The 16,899-nt window shown below is 40.5% G+C and overlaps 1 protein-coding gene across 3 annotated transcripts in view; it reads right to left on the reverse strand.

The window, feature by feature from the left end:
- Nucleotides 1-16,899, reverse strand: part of CFAP99 (cilia and flagella associated protein 99) — a 63,925-nt gene that overhangs the window by 16,647 nt on the left and 30,379 nt on the right. For all 3 annotated transcript variants that reach the window (XM_042808412.1, XM_042808410.1, XM_042808411.1), the window contains exons 7-12: nt 15,826-15,906; nt 13,622-13,687; nt 12,595-12,654; nt 8,548-8,636; nt 2,806-3,010; nt 911-1,052 (exon numbers count right to left, since the gene is read on the reverse strand). In XM_042808412.1, coding sequence (XP_042664346.1) covers nt 911-1,052; nt 2,806-3,010; nt 8,548-8,636; nt 12,595-12,654; nt 13,622-13,687; nt 15,826-15,906 — 643 coding nt within the window. The remainder of the gene's footprint in view (nt 1-910; nt 1,053-2,805; nt 3,011-8,547; nt 8,637-12,594; nt 12,655-13,621; nt 13,688-15,825; nt 15,907-16,899) is intronic.

The raw sequence follows: 16,899 nt of genomic DNA on the forward strand, positions 1-16,899 counted from the left end.
ATGTTCTAATTAGTGCATACTGTTTCATTACTTACTAAAAGAATATTATACAATAGCAAATATTCATAGTTTTTCAAGCTATATATATCCTAGAAATCACCGAATTGCAAAGGCTGGCGGGCTTTGCTAGCCCATTTCAGACTGGTTAACACCCTCTGCCCACCTCAACCCCTATTGATACAAGTATAGAGATACACAAGCAGAGAAAAGTCTGCTCACCAAACTATGCACAGCTAGAGGTAGCCTGTTCATACAGTGGATGCATGGCATTGCATTGGAACATGTACAGCCATGCCAGTCAGAACAGCCCTCTCCTTGGACTTCATTAGCTAATGCAGTGACTGAAAAATTTTCTTTAGGAATAATGGAGGATGAGTAATGTTATTTCCCTTCATCCTAATGACTGGTCTGTCTTGGAGGTGCTGCATCCTTCTCCCTTGTGATACTGTCCTTCAAGGAGATGGCTTTTGTTTGCTTAGCTACAGTCTTCTCTGGAGAAGACAATAATCTTGAGCCATGCTTCTTTCACACTGGTTGCTAAGCAAATCCTCTCTTAATGATATGATTCACAAGAATCTGAGCTTTATAACTCAATCTGACAAAAAGTAGAGTCATTCACATATGCTACTTCTGGTTGGAAGGGAAACTAGTTACATAATATTAGTGCTGTATTTCTCTTTTTTAAGCAAAGAGTAATTTCCATGACCAGTAGCTTAGCATTTCTGATCTACCCATTACCAACTTATTCCTGGAATTCATATTCATGCATACATGGGAATGTATAGCCTGGATCTTTCCCTCAACTTCCCTTTCCTTTCTGTAAAAATGTTAATTGGTCCACTACAAGAATGGTGAAGCAATTTGGGGACATTTAGCATCATTTCTCATTTTTCTGGCAATATATAAATACCTATCTGCTGTTTGTATTTCTGGAGCTTTATTTTTGCTTGCTTTGCATTCTTGTGTCCTTCCACAACCTGCTCCACCAGCTCTCTCATTTCTTTCTGTTCCTGTAGACGTTTCTCTGCATACTGGTGCATCAGCTCTGCTTTCTAAATCCCAAACAGACAGGTGAATAAAACTTTTGATAACTGGTGATCTGAGAGCTTCAAATCATTGAAATAGGGAAAAGATAATTGAATTCAAAGTATTACATCAGCCACAAAAGTAGCAGAGGACATTAGCTAGGGACAATACAGAGACCCAGATTTGAGCTCCCCTCTTTATGTTTTATTTACCCACAACAGCCCTCCATAACATTTGTACTACTATCTTCTGGGATCCCCTCCCACATGCTTCTAAGAGCAGTCAAAAAAGCCATCTCTAGATCTGGTTCTGAGATATCAAGAAGAGTGCTAATATAATACACAACTGGTTGTGGGCCTGCAGGATCTTCTTGGGCCAAAGTCATATCTCTGTAACATACAGAAATCCACTTTTGGCTATCATGCTCCTTTCTTTGTCAGAGGAAATGGACAGGAAACAGGAAACTGGATTTTCCCTGACTAGATTCATTACCGTACTTTCTGGTTTAGATGGAAGGCTAGAGTTTTAAAAGAAGGAGGAGGGTCAGCATGACAGCTGTTGGTGAATGGGCACTTGGTGCTCAGTACTTCTGGAGATCTCCATATAGATGAAGTGCCCTGCTGGCATCTGTTGGCAAGCGAAGGGAGCTGCCTGGCATTGGTCAGGTCAGAGCAAGTGTGATCTGCACATGCCCAAATCTATACATATTGGGACATTTCTGTTAACAAAAACCCCACATATGCTCTGAAATTGAGGTGAATTTAATAATTACAATAATTTTGGAATGAATATGAGCAATCACACTATGTTCAGTTGTACATAGTAGGGTTCACTTTAAGTTCTTGCTACAGCCTGTCTAAACAGACATGAAGACTCAATTCCAAAAAAAGAGTGAAAGATTTTATAGGGGAGAAAAGAAAATCATTAAGCAAGTTTCACTTTTGCAGCATGGCCTTTATGAAAAACTAGTACATTTGTGGTCCCATCTTAAGTTGCTGAGACACTCCAGAAACATCTGTGAGAGGTGGCCAAAAGTACTGGCTGGCCTACAGGGCATAGCAGGAAACTGGGCTAATAGAAAAGAAAAGCCTGTGATAGTGACTGTGAAGAATTTAACATCTGTAGTATTAGTTATTTCTGGATTACTTGTTTAGTTTATAGGAAAAGCATGGAAAAATGTGAGTTTGGGAAAAAAATTAAAAGATCTAGCAATGTTTTTGGGAAACTGTGGTTTGCCAGATCAGAAACTGTGTGAAAATACTTCTTGGCATAAATATTCAGTTTTCCATATCCATAGTTCCAAAGAGGGTTCTCTGTCTGAAATTTACCGAAGAGAGATTTAGTCATGCCAGACAATATGAAGTAAATTGAGTTTTAAAAGTTTAAGAAAACAACTTCTTTCCTATCTGTGGCTCTCATTTTAACAAGACAATGAAATTAATCATATATTAGGGAATTCATTGCAAATGGTGCTTAGTATCTCAGTATCTGTTCAAAAAGAATACGCACAATGTCATGAATATAGGGCAGAATGCTTTAACCTGTTTTATTCAGTTTACTTTGTAAGTGTTATCAGTCAAATCAAACACTTGTAAAAAGTACTTTAATGTATAAACACTGCTGCATCTGGAAGTTATAGCACTTTTTTCATATTTTGCAGACTCCAGTGAGTAAAAATACTGTATAGAACGTTTATGCCTTCTTATAGCAGGTATCATCTGTGGTATGTTTTGCACAGATTGAATGTAAACAAAATTTGAGCAACACTGTAGGTATTACCTTTTCTCTCATTAGGTCCGCTTTCATCTTATTTTCTTGCATTACATTCTGATGGGCTAGAACTGCTTCTTCATGACTCAGTTTCCCTTGAAGCCTCCTACACTCTATTTCAGCCATCTGTTCTTCCAAATCTTTTCGACGCATCTGTTTTTGCCATTCCAAGAATTCAGAGGGGTCTCCAGCCCCTTGTAGCAAATTTTCAATTCTGCAAAAGAGAAGAACAAGTGTACTATTCTAGAGATCTGGCTCTACAGCCCTGCCTTGGTTCATAACACATTTCTTGTAGTTTGTTGTGATATAAGGTATTAGATCTCTGCAGAGAAAAAAGGCAGTCATTGCGAAGTAATTTGACAGATATATTTTAATTACAGTCTAAGAGGTGTTCCTACTATGTGGAAATCCAGGCTGGAAGAAAGTACATGAGGGCATGGACCTGAATGTTTTTAGTAAAAGGAAGCCCCAAGAGAGGGCAAACTTTAGCTACATATGGATTCTCATAAGGAGCAGGGAGAATCAGTCTGAAGGTGTGTACATTTTCTCAGAGGATTACTTTGCTTAAAGGTAGAAAGAACAAATAACTTTTCTCTTTGGCAATTTTCTTGTCCACTTTAACACAGAGAACTAAAAACTTTTCTGCTTGATTCTATTTCTGTTTTGTATTTTGTCAGTTAAATAATATTGCTATGATGAGGCAAAGAAGTATTCAGCTATTAGGCAAAGCCACATTCTTATTTTTTGTGCTCGGCTGAGACCGAAAACCATATCAAAGCCCTGGGGCGGGCCCATCAAAGTCCTGCAGCAGAGGAGTGAATGAGCGAAGAACTAGGACAGAGACACAGAAATGCAGTGAATTGCATCCTACTGCTGCTCCCCAATGCATACATATAAATATATATATGTATCTGTTGCATGTTAAATGCAGATGAAGATTAAAACTCATCAATATAAAATTATGTTAAGTTATGGGGAAAATCCATTCCTTTGCTGAGTGGAACAAAATTCTGCCAGATATACTGGACAGTATCATATGTAATACAAAAGATCCTCAATATACATACATAGCTGATAACAGAACCTGAGTGATGCATAATATTTACTGCTAAAATCCTGATCCATATACCAAAATTTGTTATGACCAAAGACCAAATCCAAACATAGGCAGTGATTCCAATATTTAAAATGCTAACAATATTTAGTGCTTAGCCTGCTAAATCAGGTGGATTAGAAATAATACTAAATCGAGATGGCATGATATAGGCTTTATCTTTGTTAAAATTCTTAGTGAAAATGTTCTGTAATTCTAATTATGCAGTGGCCATTCATAAGTCACCCTCTCCCTAGTTAATATCAACTGAAAACCTATGCTGCTGAATAAGGATTCCTTATGTCAGAGGAATCCTTCTGTCAGGATTCCTTAGAGACTGAAGTGCACCAGAAGGACCTGCAACCTTTTATTCCCCACCCTGCCTAGGATTTATTTGCTTGTGTTCAGAGACAGCTCTGTTGCAGTGCAACTGTATAACATTGGATCAGACTGGATTAAAAAGAGCTGTGTGAGGAAGAGCTATGAAAAGTCCTGTTGGTGTGCAGAGTTTCTTCCTGGGAACTACATTTAAGCTGATGTTAACAGCCTTTGTCCTTGCCTAAGCTACATGGTAGATATGCCTGCACCCAGCCTGGTACCTTGTTGACCCTGCCTTGTTGACTTGGCTTCCTGGTTTGACCTCAGCCCTGACTTGTCACTGTGGACTCATCTGGCAATCACTGGACCGTTGGCTGACCCTGCTATCTGTCACTGGATGTGCTCCGCTGCCTTGAGAGGGCACTAAGGAACTGAGCTGTTTGTCAGTGAGGACATTGTCCCTACAGGCCTTGCTGTCACCCTCAGCTCCTGGCTTATCTTGCCTTGTGGAGCAGCACAATCTTAGTCCTCCATATCTTACTGTGATATAAATGGACAGGTATTTTTATATACATATAATCAAGTTCAGGTATCAAATCTGGCATACAGTTGACTGAAAACCATTGAAGAAAATTGATATATATTAAATGATTTGGCTTAATATAGAATCAGAATGGTTTGGGTTGGAAGGGACCTTTGAAGTTCATCTAGTCCAACCCCGCTGCCATGGGCAGGGACACCTTCCTCCAGACCAGGTTGCTCCCAGCCCCGTCCAACCTGGCCTTGAACCCTTCCAGGGAGGGGGCAGCCACAGCTGCTCTGGGCGACCTGTGCCAGAGCCTCACCACCCTCACAGGAAATAATTTCTTCTTAATATCTAATATAAATCTACCCTCTTTCAGTTTAAAGCCATTACCCCTTGTGCTATCACTACATGCCCTTGTAAAAAGTCCCTCCCCACCTTTCCTGTACACCCCTTTAAGCACTGGAAGGCCACTATAAGGTCTCCCTGGAGCCTTCTCTTCTCCAGGCTGAACAGCCTCAACTCTCTCAGCCTGGCCTCACAGGGGAGGTGCTCCAGCTCCCTGATCATCTTCGTGGCCTCCTCTGGATCCACTCAAGCAGGTCCATGTCCTTTTGATGTTGGGGGCTCCAGAGCTGGACACAGCACTGCAGGTGGGGTCTTACCAGAGCGGAGTAGAGGGGGAGAATCCCCTCCCTCAACCTGCTGGCCACACATCTCTTGATGCAGCCCAGGACGTGGTTGGCTTTCTGGGCTGTGAGCACACATTGCTGGCTCACAGTCAGTTTTCCATCCACTAACACTCCTGTGTCTTTCTCTGCAGGGCTGCTGTTCTCAATCCACTCCTCACCCAGCCTGTATTTGTGCTTGGGATTGCCCCCACCCATGTGCAGGACCTTGCACTTGGCCTTTGTGAATTTCATGAGGCTCACACAGGCCCACCTCTCAAGCATGCCCAGGTCCCTCTGGATGCCATCCCTTCCCTCCAGCATGTCAACTGCACCACACAGCTCAGTGTCATCAGCAAATTTGCTGAGGGTGCATTTGATCCCACTGTCCATGTTGCCAACAATGGTGTTAAACAGTGCCGGTCCCAACACTGACCCCTGAGGAACACCACTTGGCACTGCTCTCCACTTGGACATTGAGCCATTGACCACAACTCTTTGAGTGTGACCATCCAGCCAATTCCGTATAGCCTGAGTGATCCATCTGCCAAATCCATGTCTCTCCAATTTGGAGAAAGTATGTCGTGAAGGACAGTGTCAAATGCTTTGCACAAGCCCAGGTAGATGGCATCAGTTGCTTTACCTTTATCCATCAACACTGTAACCCCATTGTAGAATGCCACCAAATTCATCAGGCGTGATTTGCCCTTAGTGAGCAATGTTGGCTATTGCAAATCACCTCCTTGTTTTCCATGTGCCCTAGCAGAGTTTCCAGGAGGATCTGCTCCATGATCTTGCCAGCCACAGAGGTGAGACTGACTAGCCTGCAGTTCCCTGGGTCTTCCTTTTTTAACTTTTTAAAAATGGGGTTTATCTTTCCCCATTTCCAGTCAGTGGGAACTTTACAAGACTGCCATGACTCCTCAAATATGATGGATAGTGGCTTAGCTACTTCATCCGCCAGTTCCGTCAGGACCTGTGGATGCATTTCATCAGGTCCCGTGGACTTGTGCACCTTCAGGTTTCTCAGATGGTCTCAAACCTGATCTTCTACAGCGGGCAGTTCTTCATTCTCCCCGTCCCTGGCTTTGCCTTCTGTGTCTTGGGTGATGTGGCTGGAGGATTTGCCAGTGAAAGTGAGGCAGAAAAGTTATCGAGTACCTCAGCCTTCTCCATATCCCAGGAAACCGGGTCTCCTGTTTCCTTCCAGAGATGGCTCACGTTTTCCCTTTTATCACCGACATTCCTCTGTAGAAGCTTTTCTTGTTGCCCTTGATGTCCCTGGCCAGATTTAATTCTATCAGGACTTTAGCTGTCCTAACCTGATCTCTGGCTGCTTGAATAATTTCTCTGTGTACCTCTCAGTCTATATATCTGTGTTTCCACCCTCTGTAGGCTTCCTTTTTGTGTTTGAGTTTCCTCCATGCAGGCATCCTGGCAGTCTTACCTGACCTCCTCTTTGTCTGGATGCATGGCTCCTGAGCTTGGAAGAGGTGATCCTTGAATATTAACCAGCTTGCTCGGGTCCCTCTTCCCTCCAGGTCTTTATCCCATGCTACTCTGCCAAGCAGATCCATGAAGAGGCCAAAGTCTGCTCTCCTGAAGCCCAGGGCAGCGAGCTTGCTGCATGCCCTCCTTGCTGCCCTCAGGATCTTGAACTCCACCGTTTCATGGTCACTGCAGCCAATGCTGTCCTTGAGCTTCACATCTCCCACCAGCCCCTCCTTGTTGGTAAGAACAAGGTCCAGCGCAGCACCTCTCCTTGTTGGCTCCTTTATCACTTGGAGAACGACGTTATCATCAATGCATTCCAGGAACCTCCTGAATTGCTTATGCCCCGCTGTGTTGTCCCTCCAACAGATATCGGGGTGGTTGAAGTCCCCCACGAGGACCAGGGCTTGTCTATCTATAGAGGGCTTTATCTGCTCATTCTTCCTCGTTGGGTGGTCTGTAACAGATCCCCACTATAACATCTCCTGTCTCTGCCTTCCCTTTAATCCTGACCCACAAGTTCTCGGTCAGCTCCTCACCCATCCCCGGGCACAGCTCCATGCACTCCAGCTGGTCAGGGACATAGAGGGTGAAACCCCACTCCTCATCACCCCCGCCTGTCCTTCCTAAAGATTCTGTGTCCTTCCATTCCAACACTCCAGTCATAGGAACCATCCCACCATGCCTCTGTGATGCCAATAAGATCGTAGCCCTGCAGGAGTGTGCATGTCTCTAGCTCCTCTTGTTTATCTCCCATGCTGGGTGTGTTTGCACAGAGGCATTTAAGCTGGGCCTCCAGTGAAGCTGACTTACTGGCTGGAGCAGCTTACTGCTGCTCTTCAGGTGCTCTCCTGCTGACCTGTGATCCCCCTCCAGGCTCTGGGCATCTATTGCTGGCACTGGCACCGAACTGGTAGGAGTGGGATGGATTGAGGTTCCCCTCCATCAACACCTTTAGTTGAAAGCCCTCTGCACCAGCTTGGCGAGCCTATGGCTGAAGGCACTCTTCCCCTTCTCTGACAGATAGACCCATCAGCCTGGAGTAGACCATGTTTCTCAAAGCGAGTCCCATGGTCTAAGTAGCTGAACCCCTGATTGTGGCACCAGTCCTGTAACCATTTGTTGTATCAACTGGCCCTTTCAGAGCCCTTCCCTTTGACTGGGAGGATTGATGAAAAAACTACCTGTGTGCCAGAGTCCCTTACCACTGCTCCCAGGGCTCCATAATCCTTCCTGATACTCCTCAGACTGCTCCTGGCTGTGTTATTCATACCCACATGAAACAACAGCAGAGGATAATAAATCTTTTATAATGGGCATCTTTTATAATGGACACAGAAATAGATGTGTATTGGGTCATTATTTATTCTGGAGAATCACAATAAATATAACAAGTTATCCTTACTGGACTTTGCAAGTGAACACTAGCTCGAGTGCTAAATCAGAACACAGTCACACTGTATAGTATCTACAATAGAACAATTACTCTAACGTAGACCTTCATATCAGTCCACTTTTTATTTGTCAACCGTGTTTATAGAATAGCTTCTTAATGCCTTATGACAGATCCATTATTTTAGTTTACCCGGAATTTACTTAATTATTTTTACTGTGGTTAATTATGTGAAATGTAATCTGAGAAAGAAGCATGATTGTACCTCTTGAGCTCCTGTTCCATTTTCCGCTGATAGAGGGCACCCTCTCTTAAAATAGCTGCAGCATTTAATTTAATAGGTATATCGTCAATCTGTCAGGAAAGGGAATGTATATACTATAGTTAGTATTGTAAACCATAAAACACAGTATAAAAACATTTAAATGGGTTAAATAAATCGACCTAAGATAGCATAAATTTTGCTTAAAGCATTCATCTAGCATTAATCTGACATTCACAATGAAATTGCGTGCTGTTCATAAACCACTCAAGCTGCTTAAGAAATAAGCAAAGTCCCCCAAGTGGATTATAAATTTGTAATCACTCTTGGACCATGTCAAATCCCATAGAATGTGTTCCCTTCCTTTCATTTTTTTCAGTGCTTCTATACATAGTGTGCGGGGATTCCATCTGCTTTGGACAAAGAAAACAAACTGCTTATCTGAAAGAAGGTAAGTTAGTCAAAACCATTAAACGCAAGCAGTACCTTTCATAGAAGGTCACAGAAGTGTTTTACAAATAATCACTATTATAACTTCAAAATATGTCTAAGGCAGCTGGCATCACCAATTGCCATATCCATTTTCTAGATAGTAGAAATGAAGTACAGTTCTCAGTGACTTCCAGGCCTCATGGTGTAACTTGGACTAGATCCTCTGGCTGCTTTGCAGTTCTTCAAAGCATTGCCTTAGGACTAACTCCCAGAGAAGTTCTAAATACTGAGGGAGGAAGGGAATAACCTCTCTCCCAGTTAAAAATGGCACAAATAGGCTATTCAGAAAAAAATGTATCACCTTTGCAGACACATCTAAGAACCTGATCTGACCTGAGGCAAAGCAGGGCTGGTGGGATAAGAACTAGGATCATTCCTGCAGAAAACAAAGCTTAGACATGACACATTTAACCTCAATCCAGACAAATTCTGTGTTCAGAATCCAAACGTATTTAAATTTCAAATTAACAGCTTAATGAGTGGCTGAGAAACAGATGCACAGAATCACTCAAGCTATATAATGTAAATATTGTATGCATAAATATGTACTGCAGTCTCCTGAAATACATAAGCTAACTGAAAAAATGATAATTTATAATTTATATTAATTAGGTAGGTTGAGGATAACACACACATACTACCACCTAGAAATTCACTAACTAGAATTACTGTGTTTTCTACACAGATGGCACATTTTAGTGGACAAAAATGAATTACTTGTCTGGTTTTTGACAAAATGATGATATCTTGAAGAATTTAGGAAAACCTAAATTTAGAGGAACCTAAACCAATGTATTTTATTTATTTTGTTTGACTCACTATACTTACTCTTCTTAATGCCTAATGATGGCCTTCCTTCCTTTTGGTCTACTTCTCAACTCCTCCCAAACTCTTCTGCATTATATGAACATTCCTCCCCATCTGCATTTTATACACTATACTGTGTATAAAATGTCTACTTATAGTAGGCATTTTCTCTGACACACGTAGAAATTTTCACATTTTTGGCAATTACCTGTGTTTTCAAGAGATTTTGTGTTCTGTATTTACTAACTATAGTTTGGATAGAGAACTGAACATAGAATGCTTATGGAAATACCTTTAACTTCAGTTTCCCAGTTTAACATAAATACGACTGAATGACGATGAAACAGAAATATGACAGCCCATATAGTCAAAATAACTAGGACTCCCAAGATACATGCACACAAGTATAAGTAATATAACTGAATAGATTCTTCTATGTCATGTGGTATCAAGGAATTTTTGAATTTTACTCATTCTCTTCCTGTCATGAGGTATCTTCCCTTTTGTCAAGATGTGAAAATGGAAATAATCAAGAAAATCACAGAACACCAATTCTTGTGGAAAAAAAAATATTCACTATTGCCACCTAATGAACACACAGTAGCTCACCAAAACCAATAAATATGTAAGGAGAAAGGCTTGATATGAGCAAGAGGCAGACTGAGACAGAGTGATGATGAATTTGTACTGTCTCGTTTTTCCAGCAAAAAAGATGAATAGATATTTTGTGCCAGCAATGAGAAACAATTGCTGGTGCACATAATGTGTCTGAAATGAAAAAAATGTATTTAATATACTGTGGGTGTTCTAAGAAGAGGAAAGGAAAGCACTACTTGATTAAAACTTTATATAATTTCATTAATTTGAGGGCAGATTATAATCTTATCTATACATCTTGGATAAACCTTCCATTTAGAATTTGTCTGCTCACAGAGTTGCACAGTCAGGAAGGCAACAGGATGAGAAAGTATTTTAAAAATCAATAAAAAAATGCTTATCTCAGCTTGAAAGTTACAGCAGCATTGTGAATATCACCTAACCAATCTTTAAAGCAAATGTGTTTAGACAAGATAAAACTGATTGTGCTCCTAGAGGAGACACTAGCAGGTGTTAGAAGTGTCCCTGATCAATGCCTTAAGGTGCCAGATCCATATTTTTCTTTAGGCAATTTAAGCAGATAGTTTGATTCTCATTAGTCTGCACTAAGGTTTCAGTATTTTACATTATCAGAAAAGGAAGTGGAATATACATAGTCTTGAACTAAGCCCACATAATTACAGGTCATGTGTGTTTGGGTTAACTATGTAAATGTTTCCTGCTTTGGGTTTTTTCCCCTCTTTTGAGTGCAGAAGCAACTGGGATCTTACTACTTCCCCGTAATTTAAATGCTGCTGGATTGTAAGTAAGCAGACTGGGTAGGCAATACTGTTATTAAAGATAGCTTCAGTATGTGACAAATGCCAGATATGCTTTAGAAACAGTTGCCGGATGCCCAGTTCCCCAAGCAGGGAATCAGTTTTTTCAAAGTGTATATAAGCTGTACCTAAATATGGTTTTAAAGGGTAGGTAGACCTGCTCACAAGATATCTGAGGTCACAATATAAGTACAACTTCCAAATTAAATTATTCTGCATATGAACTTGTAACAAATGAAAGGTGACAGACTGAATGGTGTAAGACTGAAGATTATCTGTAGTACAGTTATTGCAGAAATAGCAATGTGAATTTTAATGTGTTACACTGTTAAGGCCGAACAGCCCCTTTTCCATGTTTACAATTCTCTGACCCTTGGAAATCCTAGCAGAGAAGCAATCAGTATAGTGGATTTTATGACCTCAGTATGTGTCTACAGGAAACAAGACAAACATCCAGACTGACTGTGTATTGTGTATCAGACAGTCATTAGCTGGAATGATTGCTCAGCATTCTTTAGGATCTCATTTTGAAACAGTGATCTACAGATGCAAGATTCTTCTGTCCCTATGCTGAGTTCTTAAGCCAGAGGTTTACAATTCTTTTTTTTTCTGTGGACTATTCTCAATCCTTACCGTTTTACATAAAAACTACTCCCTTTGTAATTGAAAGCACTGTTAAGGCAACATGGTTACTTGGTGCAACTGCACACAACTTGCCTGTCAGGGTCCTTAGGGAACCAACAGGTCTTAAGTGCCCTGACCGGCCTCCCCTACGACCTCCACTCACACCCTCTTCTCTCTGGTCCAGGAGCCCCACTTAAGCTCAGATACGGGCTTCAGTCCTTTCCCATTATGCTGGAGGTAATTCTGCTCCTGGTTTGTCTCGCCAGTTCTGTCTCCTGCTGTCATGGACCTGGGTTGCTGTTGTAGCCCTGTCTGGAATTCCTGGGTGAGCCCCAGACCTGATTTGTTACCTTGCTTTGTTCTTGCTGTCCACAGAACCCGTCACTACCACCAACCTTGTCATGTTCAGATACTGTGGCCTGGTTGGTGAGACCACTGCCTGTGCTTTCATTACCTTTGGCTCCTTGTTTCTCTTCACTCCTGGAGTAGCCACACTCTTGTTGCTCCCTGACCACCTCTCTGTGGATTGTTAATGGGGCCTAGGCCAACATTTATGAGCCATAGACCCAATTCATCCCATGCTCCTGGCCACAGAACTTGGTGTAAAAACATGGATTCCAGTACAGTTTGCATCACCACAGAATTTGCATGTGTGCTTTTCACTGCAAAGTTTTCAAGTACATCTGACAACAGTACCTGAAAGGTTACTCACCTTGTGCTGGATCTTTTGGACCTGGAATGCTGGTTTACTCTTCGTACTGTCATGTGTGTTCTATGGTTCAAGCCAATAATACATTATTTAATTTCAGAGACAGATTTTCAAGTAGTCAGCAAAAAATATTAGATATTTACTAAAAATCACTCTTGAATATTAATCTAGAGTAACAAATATGATCATAGGGGGTGTATTTTGGAATTGTTATATCCACAAAACCTTGCTATGTACACCCAACTTAGTGGGAATATTTCATATCAAATGACCATACAAAGGTAGGTCCAAATATTTGACTAAAATCTGTTGACTAAAATAATGCTAAAAAAGTAACAGTGACGTTGTGCTTGACTATGAAATATTACCTATATATTTATGAATATATTCAGCTCTTAGCTGAAATAGCTATTGGGAAGAAAAACAAAGTGTCAAAGCATAGTTCATGAAATTATTAAATAGTGGTAGAATTCTACTGATGGTTATTAATTTAATTTTATGGTGTTAGCTATAGATACTGATGTGAGAGTGTGTGGTACCATGGGAGTGAACACAGTGAATAGAATATGCAGATGTGATGCTGAAATGAATATATTACATACATAGTTTGGTGACATAGTTGCGAACTGTGAATCAATGAAAGCAAGAATTCTGTATGAATGGGACTGTTATTCCCTCAGCCTGGCTGCTCTGTGGCATAAAAGTTAATGGAAAAATAATATGTGGGTTTAGAGGAATATTGCCAGTTTGGAGAGTTGGAGTAGTATCACAGGAAGGCTGTTTGTCTCAAAATTAGGAGAATAAAGCAGCTCCAGAAGTATGGGAAAAGAGGATCGTGCATTATGCATCCAAAGAGCCAAATGTTAGTACATGGATGTGAAATGACAGTACAGCTATAAATGATAGCACATAATTCCTAACCCCAAATAAACAAAAATTTTAAAATACTTTGAGATATCTTTAAATATTCCAGTAATTTTTCATCTTCGTCCCGAGGGATTTTCAGGTAATAAAGTATTTTGTAGCATACCTCTCCCTTTTCAGACTTCATGGTTGCACACCTGAACTGGTTAGCATTTGCTTTCAGGAGCAGATCCTAAAATTAGAGCAATTAGCTTAAAGAGTATGGTACACTTAAATTCTCTAATAAGAATTTTCTGTCTTGAAAAGCCTTGCAGCCCCAACCAGTATATTAGTTTCCAATGAACGAAAGCTTGACTTAGTATTTATATGAATCTTCATTCCTGATTAAAGACTTGAAGTAGGCTAGTCTTGATTTTCTACATAGTTCTGCCTGGTTGTACTCTTTGCATAGGACATCAAGCCTTTGCTAGGTGTGCCCATATGAAATATGTTCACCCAGAATTCAACTTAAAAGCCTCATAATTATCTATGGCACATCAGCACCATAGGTATTAACTGTTTCCACATAGCTAACAAACATTGGCTTTGGTTTTGAGTTAAATTAGAAAATTATGATCATGGGATCTGAGCACCAAGGGTTGCTCCAAAAGGCACACCCCTAATAGTAGTTCCACCTGTCATTTTAAAGGGGGGATGTACAGGCAGTCACATTTCTAGTTTTTGGTTATTTCTTTTGGTTGTAAACCAAATCTCTAATCAAAGCTGTGAAACACAGACTAGATTTTCTAATGGCTTTCTGGACAGCAGCCGTCCATAATATCAGCACTTCCATAACTGTCTAGAGTATGGCTTCCAGTGTTCTCACTCCTTCTTACAGATGCTCAGACATGGTACTTATTACAGCTTCTGCAAAAATGCTATGAAACAAATGGCATTTTTAATGCATATTTCTTTTAGGACCCAACATTTCAGCTTGTTTAGGAAACAGTCTAGGGAATTGACCTTTGTGAATGCTTTGAATGCCTTTTATAACATTCCAGAGGCAACAAAAACTGCTGTTACTGCAGCTATTTTTTCTTTGTTCCTTGTATTCATGCATTTTCTCCATTGAAGAATGTGGCTGGTTGTTAAGTGATTTTACAGTTATCATAGATTTTTGACAATAAAGGCACTGCAATATCTTGCTTTTCCTCCCCAGTTTTTCTAGGAAGTTTGTACATACAAATAAGCACATAGAAAAATAGGCGTGTGCTTTCTCCACAATATGGAAATACTAAAAGGATAAAAAATAATGTTGTATTGTTTTATAATGAAATATCAAGCGTAGGTAATGTGATGGGCCAGCAAAAAGAATGCAAAGTTTATCCCCCTAGAATCTATCACACATTAAAGCATTTACTATAGTTGAGGAACAGAATCCAATGCCCCTTTCACAAGGACATGAGGAGAGCCCAGAACAGTGATAAATGGACTTGTACTGGCTAGTGAAAGCTAGAGTAAGGCATTTTCAGAACGGGGGTGGGGAAGTGCAGATAAAAAGGAGTCAAATAGCATGCCTTTTATCAGGCTTGTGCTGTTACTGGACTGGGTATGGTGACTGCAGCGTGGGGAGGAAGAAAGAAGGTGGAAGCTGACATTTCAGTAATTCCCTTCCAAAGAGAAGACAACTATCTGCTTTAACTATGATAGTAGCTAACTCATTGAATAGGATTCATATCAAAGTTTGGATCAAATAACTAGATCTGTTTCTTTGTTTTTCCAGGCCCTTCCTTCTCCTGCTCTCTTAACACACAGACCATGTACTCTGCTTCTTTACAAATCATGATAACTTCCCACTCTCTCAGCCTGCTGGAGGAAAGAGTATGGAGTCTGCAAAAAAAGAAGTCAGAGTATGCTGATATTTTTAAACAGTGGGTGATGACAAGTGGTTATTTATCAGTTACTGTAGAAAACAAACAAAAAATATTGAAAAAAATTTGTATTTTGAAGCCTTAATTATCAAGGGAATACCTTAAATATCCAAGTCCTGTGGGAGTAAAAGAGCCGTCATACTATTTCAAGCTTGTCAAGGGAAGAAGGTAACCACGTTTCTGCTACCTTACGTGGCTACTCGCATAAATTCTCAGATAGTACTTGTATAGTGACTAAAGGATGGGTCTTGTCTCAGACAATAATAAAATAAAGAAGATGGAAAAAAGGTGATAGAACAGAATAGAGGATACAAATTTCATGACTCCAGAGAGTCAGGAGCTATTAGGTGCAAAAGCAAATACGTTTCAGATGAAGTTCTATGTCTTATGAAAATAGAACATTACAGAAGAAAGAGTTTAGAAGAAAGGAAAAACTAGAACAAGAACATAATATACTTACTTCTGCTTTTTGGCGATTTTTTGTTTTGATTTCCTCTAGTTGCTTTTTTTCCTTTGGAGGTTTGTAGGTGCTTGGAGGAACCTATATTAAAAGACAATAATCTCTACAATATGGGGTATAAAATATTCCAAGTGACATATTCTCGCAGGAAAAAAACACATAACAGCTACAGTTATTTTAAAAATATTGATTCCTTACTGTTAGTGCCAGTGTAGAAGACATGGTCAGATTCCAATTAGCTGGACTACCCAGGCTTTTTATTCCTGTGCAATGTAATATAACCCCTGGTCAAAAGACCAGAAAGAAAGAAAAATCTGAAACTGGTATAAGAAAGGCTAAAGAAATAATAAATCCTATAGGCCAATTCAAGGGGGAAAAAAATTGCCAGAAGGGGAAAAGTTCTGTTTGACATCTCATAAACTTCAGCTTCACAGCACTGACAGCCAGACAGGGCAGCTGAATACAGTTAAGCCGTGGAGCTCTCTGGCACAGTGTGTGGTAGTAGCAACAAGTTACAGAGACTCCAAAGAAGTTTAGGGAAGAGAAATCCTTTGAAGTTTGTTAAATACCCAGGAACTTCATTGTACCCGAGGAAGTGTTTGAGCTGAAATGGTGGGAGACTGAGAAGGCAGTTGGAGGAAGCAGCAGCTAAGCTTGTCCTGTCCCTATAGTCTTCCTAGACATCTGTGTTTGACCACTGCTGGAGAAGAAACTCTGGGCAAAATGGACTTCAGCTCTTATTTACTGTGGCTGTCCTAATGTCCTTGTAAGGGCATACCATGGGAGGTGTAGACTAAATGTTTAGATGTAGAGGACTGAGAGCACCCTCCTAGCATTAGTCAAAGGTCTGGAAAAGCATTCACATGTCAGAAAAGGCTACAGATAAAATGACCAGGAGAGACGACTTCTGGGGGATTTCAGTATTTGCTTGAGCAGTAAATTTTTCCCAACAAGCAAACTCTGAAAAAAGACTGGATGTCTCCTTCCTATGTGGGTGAGACAAGTCTGCCAGTTTACTGGACATATGCTTAAATATTTATCTTGCTAAAAATGTTCTAGCTCAATTAGAAGTTA

This window comes from Tyto alba, unplaced genomic scaffold, assembly GCF_018691265.1.
Source record: "Tyto alba isolate M040663 unplaced genomic scaffold, T.alba_DEE_v4.0 Super-Scaffold_6, whole genome shotgun sequence".
Lineage (NCBI taxonomy): Eukaryota > Metazoa > Chordata > Aves > Strigiformes > Tytonidae > Tyto > Tyto alba.